This window comes from Ruditapes philippinarum, unplaced genomic scaffold (assembly GCF_026571515.1).
Source record: "Ruditapes philippinarum isolate M1 unplaced genomic scaffold, ASM2657151v2 ctg386_1_1_1_1, whole genome shotgun sequence".
NCBI classification, from domain to species: Eukaryota; Metazoa; Mollusca; class Bivalvia; order Venerida; family Veneridae; genus Ruditapes; species Ruditapes philippinarum.
The window spans coordinates 499916-516855 of NW_026862271.1; the positions used below are offsets into that span (position 1 = coordinate 499916).

A 16940-nucleotide genomic window follows, 5' to 3' on the forward strand; every position below is an offset into this window, starting at 1 on the left:
GGCTTCACTTGAGCGCGCGTATTAGGCATGAGAAATTATCTGTCCAATTTTGGTTTTGGATTGCACGTAGACCGCCTGAAATATGAAAACAGTCGCATTAATAAGGTTTGTTCAGTTTCCAGATTCCAAATAGGAAATGTCCACCAAGATTCTTAACAATTTTATTGAGGCAATGCCATGCCATGCATAGGTGTTCGGCACGTTCATTGGTCACTACCCCCCCCCCCCCTTCATCCACTCTACAACCCTCCTACCTCTCAAAACCCACCCACTCTACAACCCTCCTACCTCTCAAAACCATGTAAAAAGTAGTATTTTTCATTTGAAACATGTTTTTGAGAGGTAGGAGGGCTGTAGAGTTGATGGGGTGGGGGCTGGCCAGGGGGGTAGTGACCAATCAACGCGCCAAACACCTATGATGTCTTGCACCTGAGATTTGTGGTTATTTAGCCCCGAGTATTTTCGGCCCAATGCCAATGGATGGGGAAGTCAAAGGACGGGACCGCGAAGCGGGCACAGGCTTTGGCTTGCCTAGCTATAGACTACACGTGCATATGTAAAAGAAAATCAAATAAAAACCAAGTAAAGAATATATAGAATTCTATACCTACCAATGAAATTTTTTTCTAGTTCTAGTTGGGCGCCGCCATTTTCAATGTAACTCAACAATAATAGGAGGCGAATTCTGATAACGAACAATGGCAACTTTTCAGATTAATAATAATCGTTGAGTTGTCCGAGTGAAAGTAGAAACTGTGCATGAAATACCGAATGACACCTTTAAAACAGAAAAATGAACGATTATTTAACCGACTTCTCAGTCAGTGATTTTTTTTCCTACATTTTACAGCCGAATAAAGGCTGTTTCCCCCAGCCCAAAATAAGAATATTTTCCCCTAAAAATGCTAGTATTTTCCCCCTAAATGCCCTGTGCACTTTTTCACTAGTACAATGACTTAGCATCTGACTTATATCAGAAAGCTGTCCCTATATATAGCCTTTGCTATGTACCATGCATGTTAAATTCAATTGAAATTGAAAATTTTATCCTTTCAAAAAATATAGCTACTTAGACTTTAGCTTTTCAGAAAAAAATTGAGCTTTTGCTATGGTTTGCAGGGATCCAGACCAATATTTGCCCAAACGTCAAAGTCGAGAAAAAATATAGCAGTGCCAATGAAACTTAATATGTTGCATAGTTTCAGCTATTACAAAAACAATTTCTTAAAGGATACATTGATTAATGAATAAAAGTATTGTTATTTGAAAAGAAAGAATGACAAAGAAATATTGTTTAGTTGGGCTCCAAACTTTTTTTGGCTGGGCCCCTAGATTTTGAAGGTACATGTAAGGGGCCCAAGAAGTTACCAAAAAGTAATTGGTCAGTCTGTATCCCTTAGTTATGGTGTCTTGTTGCTGTGACTGTTGCTGTCTGCAAACTTAATTCTTAATGCTTTGTCTTCATACTCGGTCACAACAACCCTTTGAACAAGACCTGAAAGTAAACTAGATTGAACTTGACCTTTTGCTTATATATGACCTTATCCATCAAGTTTAAATGTTTTAATTTTCCTTGATTTTTGTTGTAATTGGCTAGAACGGTGTTAAAGTAATCGCAAAGATTTTAAAGCAGTATGATGTAAATATAGTTAATATATATGACTGGACTGGTATCATATTTGGATACAGCAAACATTTTGACAAGACCTAAAACAAATTAAAAAAATTGAGGGTGACCTTAACTTATAAATGACCTTGACTTTGAGAGTTAAATTATTGAATTTTTTGCTTAATGTTTGCTGTAAGTGGCTGTTACTTTTTTATTTTTGAAGGATAACTAGTCTACATTTAGGACAAGATATCAAATGAAGATTTGACAAGTACACATAATGTGTGGTTTGTAATACTTGAAAATATATATCTTAATTTAGAGCTGTCATCAATAGAGACGATATCGATGTATCTTTGATATTTTTCTATTGATCATTAATTGATACGCATTTGAAAAAAAATCAATAATTTTGATTATTTAATTGTCTAAAAATTTTGAAAATTCACCCAAAACATACAAAAGCAGGTGGCCATGTCTAACACCAAGCTGTTGTTACATAATGGACACATTTCATAGCAATGATGACAAAAATGGTTAGAAAAAAATCATGCAAAGGACATTTATAAACAGGACAGAACATATTCGTATGAATCACAGAACATGTATTTTACTAAAATCATTCAACAGGTATGAAAGTGAATTATATACAAGAAACAAAGAGTATGTATTGATATTTATATCGGTGTATGGCTGATATGTGTCATTCGATATTCATGTATCATCAATATGCTTTACACAGAATCAATTGTTTGTGTTATAAGTTTATTTATACTGGGGGACGATTATGCCATATGTCCCAGACTATGGTCACTGGTCGTAGAGCTGCTATGGAGGACCTAGTTTAATCGCTTCTCAACATTGCTGAGCATAGAGCCGCAACGAAGGTCTTCTTAAGCCGTCTACTGTCGTGGAGATTTTCTCCATTGCAGAACAAAGGAAGACAATAGTTAAAAGGCACCTTCTGGGAGGCAGCAGCATCTTTTTAGAGCCACACCCTTTGCCATTAGTTAGGTCTCACCAGCAAACTTTACTGAATCAATGACAGCTCTACCTTAAATATATAGTTTTTCCTCACCTAAGTGACTTTGGCAATTCTTGCATTATGATAGGTTTGCATTTCTAAATTCTATCAACTAGATATTTATAATGAAGTATCACAATCTTATAAGGGACTTTTTATATGAATCCATATTTTTATAAAATTGTACTTCATATTTTCAGTGGAGGGAAGGACAGTTGCTACAACATGATACAGTGTATTTCTGAAGGCCACAGCATTGTTGCACTTGCCAATCTAAAGCCAAAAGACAAAGGTATATTTTTATGCCCCCAACATAAAATGGCTGGGGCATATAGACTTACCCAGTTCGGTCATTCTGTCATTCCTTCCTTCCATCATCATCATCAGTTTCTGTTCATTATTATATCATAAGAAAATGCAGGTCAAGTTTGAATTTGGTCATGGTTTGATGATTTTTGACAGAGTTATGTCACCAACAAGTACACATTCAACTCAAATTTGACATATGGATATATCAAAGTAATTTGCAGGTCAAGTTGAATGGTTCAATGGATTTTGGCTGAGTTATGCCCCTTTAACTTTGAAAAAAAAAGAGGAAATTTTTAGTTTCCGTTCATTATCTACCAAACAGAAGTACATATTCAACTCAAATTTAATATATGGATATGTCAAAGGAATATGCTGGTAAAGTCTGAATTTGGTCATGGTTTGATGATTTCTGATAGAGTTATCCCTCTTGAACTTTGAAAAAGTAAGAAATTTTTATTTTCTGTTCAATATTTTCCGACAGTTATACATTTTCAACTCAAATTTGACATTAAGATACATCTTTGGAATAAACAGGCTAAGTTTAAATTTGTTCATGGTTCAATGATTTTGGAGAAAGTTGAATGCCTGGAAAAAAATTGAAATTTTCAGTTCCCACACATTTACTTTTGTGGAAATTTATGCAGTCATTATCTTGGCTACAAATATGCAATATGCAATTTGCAAAAGGTTAACACTTAATACTTTAATGGCCTTGAACTTTGTGTGAGAATGTTTTGTGTTAACATTGAATAGTTGAAGTGAATAAAAAAAAATAGGTTGTGCAAACAAATTAGGAACCAAATATTATGATATCCAGTGTTTCTGCCAGAGCGCGTTTTTGGCGCACTATTTTCAGCCATGACGCAATGAAATTTAGTTAGTGCGTATTTTGTGACGCAAGAATTTCACCGTCCGCTGATTCAAAACAAAAGTCGTTACAGCTTAAACCGTCAATTCAGTATAAAATGTATGGAAGTTTACCGTGGGCTCCAATTTAAATTTTAATGAGAAATGAAATTTTACCCGGGTTCCCGTGGTCCGGCAAATTTACCTTAACTAGTTAAAACCGCTTGATTTATACGTACTGCCTGCATATATTGAAAGCGCCCAGACAAAAAATTATTATTTTGTTGTCGCACTATTTGCGCGAAGAAAAACTGTCTGCTCGAAAATGAAGTTATATGTATCTGGTATAATGTTGTGTTGATCTTGTGCTGTTCACTGAAATTAGAAACTTCGAAGGGGGTAGCGACAGGAATGTTTCTAATTCTGTAAAACAGCTAAGGAATGAACCTAACATATTTTGGTTGTCCAAGTTTTTATTTGGCCCTTGAATTCCGTCATAGGGGGACTTGAAAGCACTATGAAAATAGAAGGCGATATGAACGAAAATTTCAATATAGTACGACTTTTTTTTCTATGAAAAAATTTTAACACAAAATAATTTTAAAAAATCGCGTTTTATGGAGAAAAAAAATCCAAAATACAAAAATTGCCCCAATTTTTTCACGAAAAAAATACAAAATTGTAAAAAAAACTTTTAAAATGTTACCGTTTTTTTTTTACATTTTTGTTAAAATTTTTTCATGACCTTATAATTTAAATGAACCCCCAAATTTCTAAAAGGGGGGCATAAAAACCCTCAAAATCAGACGGGGAAAAACTGGAAAATTTTTTAAAAATTTTTTCTGATGTGGGGGGATCCTGGCGACGCACATTTCTTTTATGCTTTTTATTTGGAAAAAGTACTGAACCCAGTTAGAAAAATCATGCATCATAAAATTGCATGAGAAAAATATTTGATTCCTGTTGGAACATTTCAGGCACCTTTGGAATAATATTTCAGTTTGATTAGGAATATTTTCTTTTAAAGATTTGGAAAAAATAAGCATATTTGCCATTGGGATTGGGGCTGGTAATCTGACTAGAGGTGGCACTGGGAACAAATTTATGACTGTATTCTTGTTATCTGCTTATGACTTTAACTTAAAACACGCCTTTCAAACCAGAAACTTATTATTTTGCATTGTCTCCCCTTTTGAGATGCAGCTTATTTTCCAAATTAACTGGAGGATGAATTTTCAGTAACTCGTGACAGTTATGGCATAAAAAGGTTTTTTGGCTTGGATAATGTTTTCACTAAATTGTCTGATAATCCATTGCATTTACTGATAATCTTATACATTGTGAATTTAATCCAGTACATGTTGATGCAAAAACTAAAAACTTGGATGACAGATGACCCAGTTATGTGTACATATTACAATCATTATCTTTTGGCCAAATGTCTCTGATAATGACTTAACTTGTCTTTTATTTCAACTATGACCTTGTAATGTCGATTTTTTTTACGATGAAGGAATTGCTTATTATCATTGAGGCCCCCATGCATAGCCCGTAAACGGAGGCAAGGGTTTACCCCTTTACCGGGGTAAAGTGCATCCAATCAACAAAAGAATTTTTACCAAAAGGAAAAAATGGTTGGAAGTTGTTGAACTTTTAAAAAATTTAAAGGTATTTTGCTAAAATTAAAATTTAAATTCATTTTTTTTGATGTTCTTTCAGAAAAAAAAAAAATGAAGTTGGAAAAATTCATTTTGGTTTAAAGTAGAACATGATAAAAGTTGTTTATTTTAAAAATGACAAATTTTGGTCATGTCTTTTCTATAATTTTTTTGAAAATTTTTAAGTTTTGAAAAAAAAAGAGAAAAAAAAAAAAAAAAGACCGTTCATTGAACAAAAAAAAATAAATTTTCAACACTTAAATTTTGGGAAATTTAAAATTCAAAAGCATTTTTATGAAAAGGAAATTTAGGGAAATTTAACCCCTTTACGGGCCCCGAGTGTGTTTTTTTTTTTAGGAAGAAAAATTTATTGGAAGCCCTGTTTTCGTTGGGTGCAATACTCAAATTTCAACGTGTTCGTGTGAAAAGTTAAGTTTTAATGATTTTTTTATTGAAATGAACCCCTCCTGTAAATTATCAATGATTTGGTGAAAAATGTATGAATTTTTTTCAATGCCTTTCAGTAATTTCACAATGGATGTGATACAAACAATACAAAAATTAAAATTATAAACCCTATGTACAGATAAACAATTACAACAAAGCAATACAGTTATTAAAGCTTTGGATAATGAATTTGCAGTTTTTTTGCATAAAAAATTGAACCGAAAATTATTAAAATCACTGTTTTATTGAAACTTCCTTTGTTTTTTCAGAATAATTGGAAAAAATTACATTCCAAATTGGGGTTTTATATTTGCAAATAATTTTACATATTTTTATTCATGGGTAGGATAGATTTTTAAAAAAGCTGTGGACATAGGCCATCTTTTTGAAAAAATATATTTTAAATTTTAAAAGTGTTTTTTCCCAAAAATTTTAATATATTTTTCAATTCAGGTCTTGGTTTTGTTTCCCTTAGCGTATCTTGGGGATATCAAGCAGAATTATTTGGGGAAATGAAATTAAAAGTAATTTTCCCCCTGTCGATCAGGTTGCTCCAAAGGTTTGTGCTTATATTTAATCTTATTTCTTTTCAACTATTGTGAATTTGCTTGTACATTATATATTGGGATTTTTTTAGTTTTTCTAATACATTAGGATGGACCGAGTAAAATGAGTGGGGGGGGGGGGTTTTTAAACTTAAAATTTCAAGTTTAAATTCGCAAATTCAGTGTCAGTAGCAAGTCTTAGCAAATCTTAGGTTGCAGTTTTTAGATAAATTTTCAGTTACAGAAGCAAAATTTTGTATGTTGGTAGTTTACCCTCTGGATCTCGACAGGGAGCCACAATTTACCAGAGCACAGTAAAGCAATCACATCGTTCTTGGAAAAGTTGTTTGCCAGTTCTTGTTGCCTTCACTTTTGCAAGGAACTGATAACTTCTGTACATGTCACAGCAGAGGTACAATGCCAATGACCGTTGAAAGGATTTCATGATCAGTCACAACAAAAGTGACCTGCGCCATAAAGGAATCAGACCTGTGTCGCCTGATTTACAGTCCAACACTTTACCTATTGAGCTAACCAGATGGCTTATGAAAAGTTTTGGTATGTTTTAAAGTTTTGTTTTATGCTGTATTATTATTATTTTTGTAATTTCATTTTAGGGTTGCAGCCAAAACATCATCTTGGTAAAACCTTGTCAGAAATGAGGGATTATTTGCATAAAAAGGTAATTATGAACCACTTATAAATAATTGATTCACAAAGTGTCAGTCAGAGATGTGAAAAATTATTATTGTATAGGCTAAACATGTCCAATGATTCTCATGTTTTCTTTTTCAGAATGCAGAGTTTGAGCTGAATGTTTGTGGAGAAGGTGGGGAGTACGAAACTTTTACATTGGATTGTCCAATATTTAAGAAGAAAATTGTTATGTAAGTGTTTCTTTAGAGAATTTGCTATATTATTGGGAATAATAAATATTTGCTGAGTAATATTAAACTACCAATATTTATTATAAAATCAAACTTATCAAACAAATCCTTTTATGTTTGTAAGAAACAAAGCTTTTCTCTTTATCTTGTCAACCTTTATCTCTCTGTAGTTCATGGAATGGACTGGACCAGATTTTGGATTTTAAACTGACCAATGTATGTTTTAACTTGAAGTGATTTTTCTCAGACCAATTTTAAACCAAAGGTCTGCCCCCTCCCCAAAAAGTATATTTCCCCCGTTGTCTGAAAAAAATCCCATCCAGGAGTAAAAAACTAACTATCTTATAATTATAATGAGAGAAAGCCATTGCAGTTTAAAAAATAATGATATTGTATCTCAATTTTGTCATAAAATGGACTGTCTTTTCTGTTTCTGAATTCCTTTTATCTCCTCTTTGACGTAATTATCCTCTCTCCAGGGGCCCCGCCTTCATTCCTCTAAAAGTGAAAAATACACTGTAATAAGAGATTTTATTGTAAATTACTACATTTAAGCTGAAAGCAGTACATTGTAGACTTTGTTTTGGTATAGGTACATGTAATTTATCATCATCACTCATAACATGCATTTAGACGGTTTGGAGTGATCTAGACTACTTATTTTAAGTGAGACAAGTTGTTGAAATTTTTTCCATATTATTAGTTTTTGAGTTACCATAGAGATTTGTTTTCATGAATATAATAACGGTACAATATGTTTTGTTTACAGAGATGAGATGGAAATGGTTATACATTCAGATGATGCATTTGCTCCTGTTGGCTACCTCAATCTGAAAAAAGCTCACCTTGAAGACAAAAAAATGGTATAGTTTACTTCTTCGAAAAACATTTTTGTTTTATATGTTAAATAATTGTGTTCTCTGGGCACTGGGCAGGGGCAAAATCCTCTTTTCTTCATTGATTTAAGTAGAAAATATTATTTCCAGTGTACACCATAAAACTATGACTTTGACAGCTAGTTGTAAAATAATTATACTGCTATATTTGTTAATGAGACTAGTTTCCGAATCATTTAAGAGTATGATGCCAACTTCATTCAAATTACACAGTATTTGCAGAGTAAATACAGTATGTACATGTAATATGATTTACATCACTTGCAGGATCCAAGTCAATCTCAACTGGACTTGATAAAAGGCCTTCCAATTAAACATAGCAGATCTCTTTTAGATGAATTATTTCCAAACAGATCAGAATTAAGGTGTGTTCAGTGTGAAAAATTACAACGCCAAAAATCTAAAGACACAGTAACAGGTAATTTCTATATTAAGCTTAGAAGTTTTGATTTATTTGCATAAATTTAAGCAGTTATCAAGCAGATATAAAATATAAAAAGCAACTGTATTCTAAGTGATGATAGTTAAATTGGCTTTTGAAGGGCTTTACACTTGGTCAGTGATAAATTTATGTAATTTACCTACCATGCTTTGAATTTGTATCATTCTGAATACAAAATTTGACCAATCAAAAGTAAAGAGCACGGTCAAACTGCATGAAGTTCTATACTGTTGGTTAAAATTTGTTTATATTGCTGCTTGCACTTGACATGGTTTTAAAAAAAAAAAGTGGTTTTTGGTTGTGAAGCTCATTATCAAATATACTGAACCAAAAAGGAAACTTTCGCAAAGTATGTGCCAGTTGTTCAAGGGTACCACTTAGATGTACACACTAATGTACATGTAGTAGCTTGTAAAACTCGTTTTGTTTGCAAAATCGGTCAGCTAATCCCCATATAAAAGCCCGATATGTTTATTCAACGTAAAAATCGAGTTTCAAAAGGATTGAAAAACTGTACTAACATATCTGCATTCAAACTTGGAGAAAGTTTCTTTTTTGTTTCAGTATACATTATTAATGCACACATTGATAGATGTAATTATTCTGGTTTACAATATCTATTTTTATCTCACTTTGCCTTAGGTTCAAAGAAAGCTGAAGTTACTAGAATGAAAAGTGCCGACTCAGACTGGCGTCATATCTGGGTAACCAATCTAATGGCTGTACAGAAAGATGAAGATGTTGAACAGTTAGCCAGACAGACTATGGATAATCTTCAGGAACTGATAAAACCTCTAAATATGTCAGATCTAGTGTTGATGCACCTCTATGTGAAAAATATGGCTGACTTTGCTGCTATAAATGCTGTTTATAAAACGTACTTTGGATTGAATCCAGCAGCTAGGTACTTTATTTTTGGGCTTTTAAGAATATCTTTACTTTATCTTAGAGTCATTGGCATATTTTGTTTTATCTTAAATAAATTTTTGGGCATAACAAATGAACTTCAAATGCATTCTTCTTTATTAAGAAACAAATTTAAGTCTTTTATTACCTAGTAGTCTCAGACAATATGTTTAAATATGAAGCTGAAATACGTAGAAAGGTCGTTGACTTTAAACCACTTGCCCCTCACTGCTGTGGGTTCGAATCCCGACAGGGACTTTGGATTCTTTCATGTGAGGAAGCTATCCAGCTTGTTTAAGGAATGTCAGTGGTTCTACTCAGGTGCCCGTTTGTGCCTGAAAAAATGGATGGAGGGGCACCTGAGGTCTTCCTCCACCAGTAAAGCTGGAACGTCGCCAAATGACCTATACTGTGTCGATGTGACGTAAAACCCAAGTAAAAAAAAAAAAAAAATTATTTCTTTGGTAAATTAATGGAAAATGGTAAAGATTAGATAAAATGAATTGGTGGAAAAGTTCCGATAGTTTTATGATATACTTGATCTGATGATTGATATTGTTTTAATTTCATAAGAGTTTGTGTTGAGGCACAACTACCTGACAACGTTGCTATGATGTTAGATTGCTATGGAAACAGTTGTCATAGTAACAGGGAAACTATGCATGTTCAAGGATTGTCACACTGGGCACCTGCGAATATAGGACCTTACAGTCAGTGTACCAAGGTATTTATAGTGTACTTTCATTATATTCTCATTAAAGTAAGGGGGCGTCAGTGGCTGAGTGGTTATGGTCGTTCACTTCCAATCACTTGTTCCTCACTGCATTTGGTCTTAAACCCACTGGGGAATATAGATTCTTTTATGTGAGAAAACAATCCAGTTAGCTCATAGAATGTCGGTGGTTCTACGCAGGTGCCCTTGGTGCCTGAAATAATGCACAGAGGGGCCCCCTAGGTCAAGCTGGAAATTAGTCACATGATCTCTTTTGTGTTGGTGCAATGTAAACTTTTAATGGAAAAGGATATCTATTTTGTGAATGTTGTAGAATAATGCATAGATTGAGTTCAAATGCGCTGTAATATAGTCAAGGAGGCCAGTTTACTTGAGTAAATAATTACAGTACAGTCAAACGTGTATTAGGCGACCACGCAAGGGAAACACCAAAAACGGTCGCTTAATGAAACGGTCTCTTAAGACAGTCAGCATGATATAAAAGTCAAAATTTATAAATGACATCTTTCTTATAAATAGGGAATGTTTTTCAACTTCATTTTTATATAAATGTTGAATAATTAGTACGCTCCGATAATCTAAATGGATGCAAATGTAACAAATAACTTTCTGATATTTATTGACAAATTACGTACATGTTTGACATTTTTTCCAAAGTTTTTTAACTCCTCCGTTGTTTTTCCTTGTCTCCAACACGAAAACCCTATTAGTTAAGATGTTTTCTGTTACTATTAATTTAATTGCTGATCAAGTTCAAGGTCAGTTCAATGCAGTCAAATGGTATACACCATCTCAGTAGGGGCGGAGCGTTGCATTGTTTATCCGATATTATTAGATAATACACGTCACGGGTATACTTAACTTCATTTGCATACGCTAAAATGGTTTGGGAAATAGAGTTTTTCACATGTTTATTTGTTGTGTTTTGATCGTTGACACTTGTGACATTACGCAGTGGCATTTTCTAAAAACTCAAATACTTGATAGGAAAAAGTGGTCGTTTAATGAAAAGATTGATCTCAATTGGGTGACTCATTAGCGGTCGCTGGTCGCGTTGAGCAAAAGTCGCTTAATACATTAAAGATATAGAGAGGAAATGATCGGGGGATATTTAAAGTGGTCGTTTAAGACAAAAGTCGCTTAATACACGTGGTCGCATGGGCAAGTTCGACTGTATTTGATTAATGAACAATTAATAATTGTACTACAACACAAGAAAAATTGATATATGTTTCAATTTTAATATGCTAATAGAAGGAGAATTGATACAGTCATGTTGAACTAAATTGAGGTAAGTTATATTTCATGTCATTTAGTTTATCAATGATACATCTGATGTCATATGTCATGAAAGCATTCCTTTTTTGTATGCTGTGCATATATTGGTGTAATGATGCACTTGACTGCCACATATGTTTACCAGTGGAACCTTGTGAACTGTGTTTAAATATTATATAAGATATAAACTTGGAATTTCAGGTAGGCAATGTATGCTATGTAGCTGGTCAGATAGGAATGGTACCAGCTAATCTTGCCCTGATAGATGGTGGTATACACTCTCAGACTAGACTAAGTCTTCAACATGTGAACAGTGTTCTCTCAGCCATGTGTTCTAGTCGCTCAATATATGATATAATTACATGTGTATGTTATGTAACTCATCCAGACTATATTCCTATAGCCACACAGGAATTGGACTGCACGATAAAGGTATTCTTAATTTGTAAATCAAAATTTTTTCATCTGTAGTTTCTATCTGCAGTTTCACTCAAAATTAATCTAGTTTAATGTTGGTAAGATGTCTTTATTTTAGTCTTTATTTCAAGGGGGATAATAAAATTAAAACAGAATGTATTTTAGGGGCAAGTGCTGAAGGTCATTGACCTCAAACATCTTGTCTCTCACTGTGAGAAAGCTATCTAGCTAGCTTTCAGAACATCAGTGGTTCTACTTGGTAGCCCATTTGTGCAGGAGGGGGGGGTACCTGAGGTCTTCATTAAGCAGTAAAGCTAGAAAGTTGCCACATGTTAAAAAAAATAAATAGAAAAATGTATTTTCTTTGTTTGAAAGCAGTACAATTTTATCAAGAATGTTAATAAAAATGAGCTGTGGAATGAGAAAAAAATGTGAAAAACATTTCAGGACCCATCTTGTATGCCTGTTTATGTAGTAATTCCACAATTACCAAAAGGAGCTCTTATAGAATGGCAAGCTGTTGCTAAAACTGATGTACCTAAACCATTACAAGGTATACAGTTTTCTTTTATGTCAATTGTTTGCTTTTATTCTTATACTTATAAGTAGTTGCTCTTCTAGATTAATATAATAGATATAATTATGTAAAAGATTAATGAAATAAGTTAATCAAAAACTTTTTGAATTAAGTAAAGTTTTTTGACATTAATTAGCAAGTTTTTTTACATTAATTAGCATGTAATCTATGTCAAGATTTGTCTGACAGAATTTGTCCTTGTTGACCTTTGGTGTTTCCCTTGTGCGGTCCCTGAACACAAGTTTGACTATATTATTACTGACAATCATTATAATTTATTTGAACACCACCATTTAATTCCTTTGAAAAAGTTAACATTAAGGTATTGAAGATATTTTGCAAAACTTATTTTCAGTTGAAAGGAATACAAACTGTAAAAGATCTATGTACACATCAAAGGCAAGGATGATCAAATCCTCTGAAGCTATACCTCTGTCTCTGGTTATTTCTTTATGTAAGTCATTGTTAAATTGTTATGCATTTAAACAAGATGATGCTGCTTTTATTAAATTATAACCTGTTGAATATGTTGGAAAGCAATGCCATACTTTGAATGTGGAACACTTATTGGTAGTTTTAGGGATTTTCAGTATCATAATACACTAACAACTGCGAGCCCTCTTTGATAGATAATGCTAGAAAGTAGTTGTTAAGCTTTGATATACTCTACTCATTATAGGACAGGACAAAGAATACGAGCTTTATTTGCTAATGCCTAAACTGTTCTTTTTATGCCACCGCAGCATCTGCGATGCGGTGGCATATAGCGATTCACCTGTGTGTTTGTTTGTGTGTGTGTGTGTGTGTGTGTGTGTGTTATATAGATTATATAGTGAACTTAAAAAATCTTCTTGTGAAAAACCACCAGTCCAATTTCAACCAAACTTGGCAGGATTGATCCTTGGGTGAAGGGCTTCCAAAGTTGTTAAAAGAATTTCATTCCATGCTGAAATCTGGTTGCCATGGCAACCAAAAAGAATTATTAGAATAAATTTAAAAAATCTTCTTGTAAAGACCCAAAAGGCCTAGAGCTTAGATATTTTGCATAAGGCATTGTCTGGTAGACCTCTACCAAGATTGTTCATATTATAGCCTTGGGATCAAAATCGGCCCCTCCCCGGGGGTCATTGATTTTCACTATATGTGCATTTAGTAAAAACTTAAAATACCTTCTTGTAAAGACCCAAAAGGCCTAGAGCTTAGATATTTTGCATAAGGCATTGTCTGGTAGACCCTTACCAAGATTGTTCAAATAATAGCCCTGGGGCCAAAATCAGCCCCGCCCCGGGGGTCATTGATTTTCACTATATGTACATATAGTAAAAACTTAAAATACCTTCTTGTAAAGACCCAAAAGCTTAGATATTTTGCACAAGGCATTGTCTGGTAGACTTCTACCCAGATTATTCAAATTATAGCCCTTGGGTCAAAATCGACCTCGCCCCGAGGGTCATTGGTTTTCCTTATATGTATATAGTAAAAACTTATAGTAAAAACTTTAAAAAAATTTCTTCTAGCAACTGACAAATGCTAGAGGTTAGATATTTTGCATGAAACATTGTGAAGTGAACTTCTAGCAAGATTGTTCAAATTATAGCCCTTGGGTCAAAATTGCCCCCATCCCGGGGTTCATTGATTTTCAATATATACATATAGTAAAAAATCAAAAAAATCTTATTGTCTGAAGGTACAAGGCTTAGAGCTTTAATATTTGTTAAATTATTTCATCTATAGGTACTCTAACAAAGTTGTTCAAATTTTGCCTCTAGTGTCAAAATTAGCCCCGCCCTGGGGGCTATAGGTTTTCCTTATATGGAACCTTTACCAAGATTGTTCAAATTTTAATTGGTTGGTTGACCTGTATCAAGATTGTTTTGAATTAAACCCTTTGGTCCAAAATTTTGCCTTGCCCAGGGGGACAGTGACTTACTTTCTTATCCTTTGATGTACAGCAATGAAATTTTGACCATGTGCACAGTTTTAGTTGTAAAATTGAACTTTGATATCAGGTGACCTAGATTTTGATGATGTGACCTACTTTCTTGTCCTTTGATGTACAGCTATGAAATTTGAACCATGTGCACGGATTAAGATGTAAAGTGAATTTTGATTTCAACTGACCTAGATTCTGACAAAGTGTCTTACTGTGTTGTCCTTTGATGTAGTCATGAAATTTAGGCTGTGTGAAATATGACCTTCACCACCAAATTCACTAGACTCGAGTGCATTGATATATTCCTACTCTGATCTTTTATTGAGTTAACAACAGATTTAACCACTAATCTGATAATAGGAATCAGATAGGTCAGGGATCTATGCATTATGACAATCTTCAAAATTGTATAGAAAGCAAAAAAAATCTGTTCCTACACTACTATTTAGTGTTGTATTAATGCGGTGGCATAGCATTTTTCTCAAATGCAATCTTGTTTGGTCGAAGTTTGGCCTGTTTTTAGGGAAGTTGTACTTTAATGAGAAGACATCTCTTGCATAATTTTTTATGAAATGATATTAATTTGATTTTCTTTTGAAGAATTAACTTCTATGCAAGAACCATACATCTATTATTTTCTTAAAGATTCAGAAATGATTAATACTGATATATATCTTGTTTCAGATAAAATAGAAGGTAACGATATTGCTGACATTAATCTTGAATCAGTTATAGATGTTTTAGAGGAAACAAGAGGGATGTTTACAGACATATCTAAAGAGACCAGTGATGCTGAAAGCCAGATATCTATGATGAGAATATTTTATCAAGCAAATGTCTTCAACTATGATACTTTATATGAAGGTAAAGTTAATGTAAATTTTATTGATATCCATTGTTTAATTAATACCTGACGAAAAATAGAGCTAGACAATTTTTGATTTATAAAAAGTAATTTATGTTCTTTTAGATTTGCAAATATGATTTCCTATTAAATAAAAAAAAGAACATGATTGTTTTAAATGATCAACTAGTGATTGCCATTTGATGAATAGAAGTGCTCTTTGGTAACTTTGAAGGCAAAAGGTCTGGGTGGTAAATTTGGCATTGTGAAATCATTAACACAGAGCAAAAATTTGATCTTGTAATGAATCAAATTATTTCTCACTTGTCAGAAAGCTGTCTAGTAATCCTATAGAAGGTTAGTAGGTCTACTTAAGTGCCTGTTTGTGTCTGAAAAAGTAATGAAGGGAAGTTGCCATGTGACCTTAACAAGGTTGGTGTGGTTTTTTAGCTCACCTGTCACGATTTATGTTAGGTTTGTGTTCAAATTCTCTCAGAGATTAGGATTGAAAACTTCAGAAGCTGTCTGAACTGGCAAGATTTTAGAATTCACAAACAAGTACTTTTGGTCTGCCTTTATTTATTATCTTCATTTTGATAGTTTAAACATGAAATTTTAAACAAAATCTTAGCAATGTGGAACAAATAGGTTGTTATATCACAATTTCAGCTTTAATGAATGTCTTGGAAATGAAAATTTTAAATGTTTTGATTCAGGTATGCAGAGGAGATTTAGGAATAGACCTGTAGCGTTGGTTCCTGTGATACAACTAGAAACTATGGATATATTGTTAAGTTTGTGTGAAACATTCAACTAGACAGCTGCGTGACAATAAGAGAACAATAGACCAATTGATTTAAAAAATGTGTGGACATTTAACAAACACCAATTGGAAAGCAATGCAAATAAGTAGGCAGTTCAAAAGTGAAACAGTGATTAGATAAAACATAAACTTCCAGGGAGAATGAACATGCCAGACTGTTTGTGTAAGATATTTACATTTTTGTCCTAAACAAAAACATTGATATGGACGGGGTAAGTAATTTAGATATAGAAAACATGTTGATTTACTGTTGAAATGTTATCCATCTTTAGTTTAAATTTTTTAAGCTTATCATAGAAAGACCATGTTATATTTTATAAAATCCAAATATTCATGTATACAATTTAAGAGAATGTTTTGAGTTGCCCTAACACTGATGTGGTCACAAGAAAAAAAGAAAAGATTTACTCAAATGTTAAAATTTATATAAATGTTAGCTCACCAGGACTGAAAGCGACATAGAGTTAAGTTGGATGTATTTAATTTATATGAATATTATGATTTAACCTTTACATTGCTGGAACTGAAGGTGGTCAGTATTTGCCACTAGTATAGAGCCAGACCTTCAGTACAGTCTGACCAGGCCCTTATACTGTTGACTGATCAAATGAAAATTATTATTTTGATATCCCCTAAAATTGAAAATGGACATTTCCAACAATGGAAGTTGGACAAGTCCATTTGAGAATTTCAGCAGGTTAAGGGTTAAAGTTCCCCATTTGTATGTGTAAATGTTTATGCAACTAGGTCATATATATGAAAATAA

At 33.2% G+C, this 16940-nt stretch overlaps 1 protein-coding gene across 1 annotated transcript; it reads left to right on the plus strand.

The window, feature by feature from the left end:
- The first annotated feature begins 2 nt into the window (after positions 1-2).
- On the plus strand, positions 3-16474 carry LOC132718499 (uncharacterized). The gene is made up of 13 exons (XM_060702197.1): positions 3-105; positions 2834-2925; positions 7056-7120; positions 7234-7325; positions 8095-8188; positions 8489-8639; positions 9306-9567; positions 10143-10293; positions 11782-12012; positions 12445-12550; positions 12930-13028; positions 15192-15371; positions 16068-16474. The coding sequence occupies exons 1-13, from the start codon at positions 83-85 to the stop codon at positions 16166-16168; spliced, it is 1647 nt and encodes a 548-aa protein (XP_060558180.1). The 5' UTR covers positions 3-82; the 3' UTR covers positions 16169-16474.
- The last annotated feature ends 466 nt before the right edge of the window (positions 16475-16940 follow it).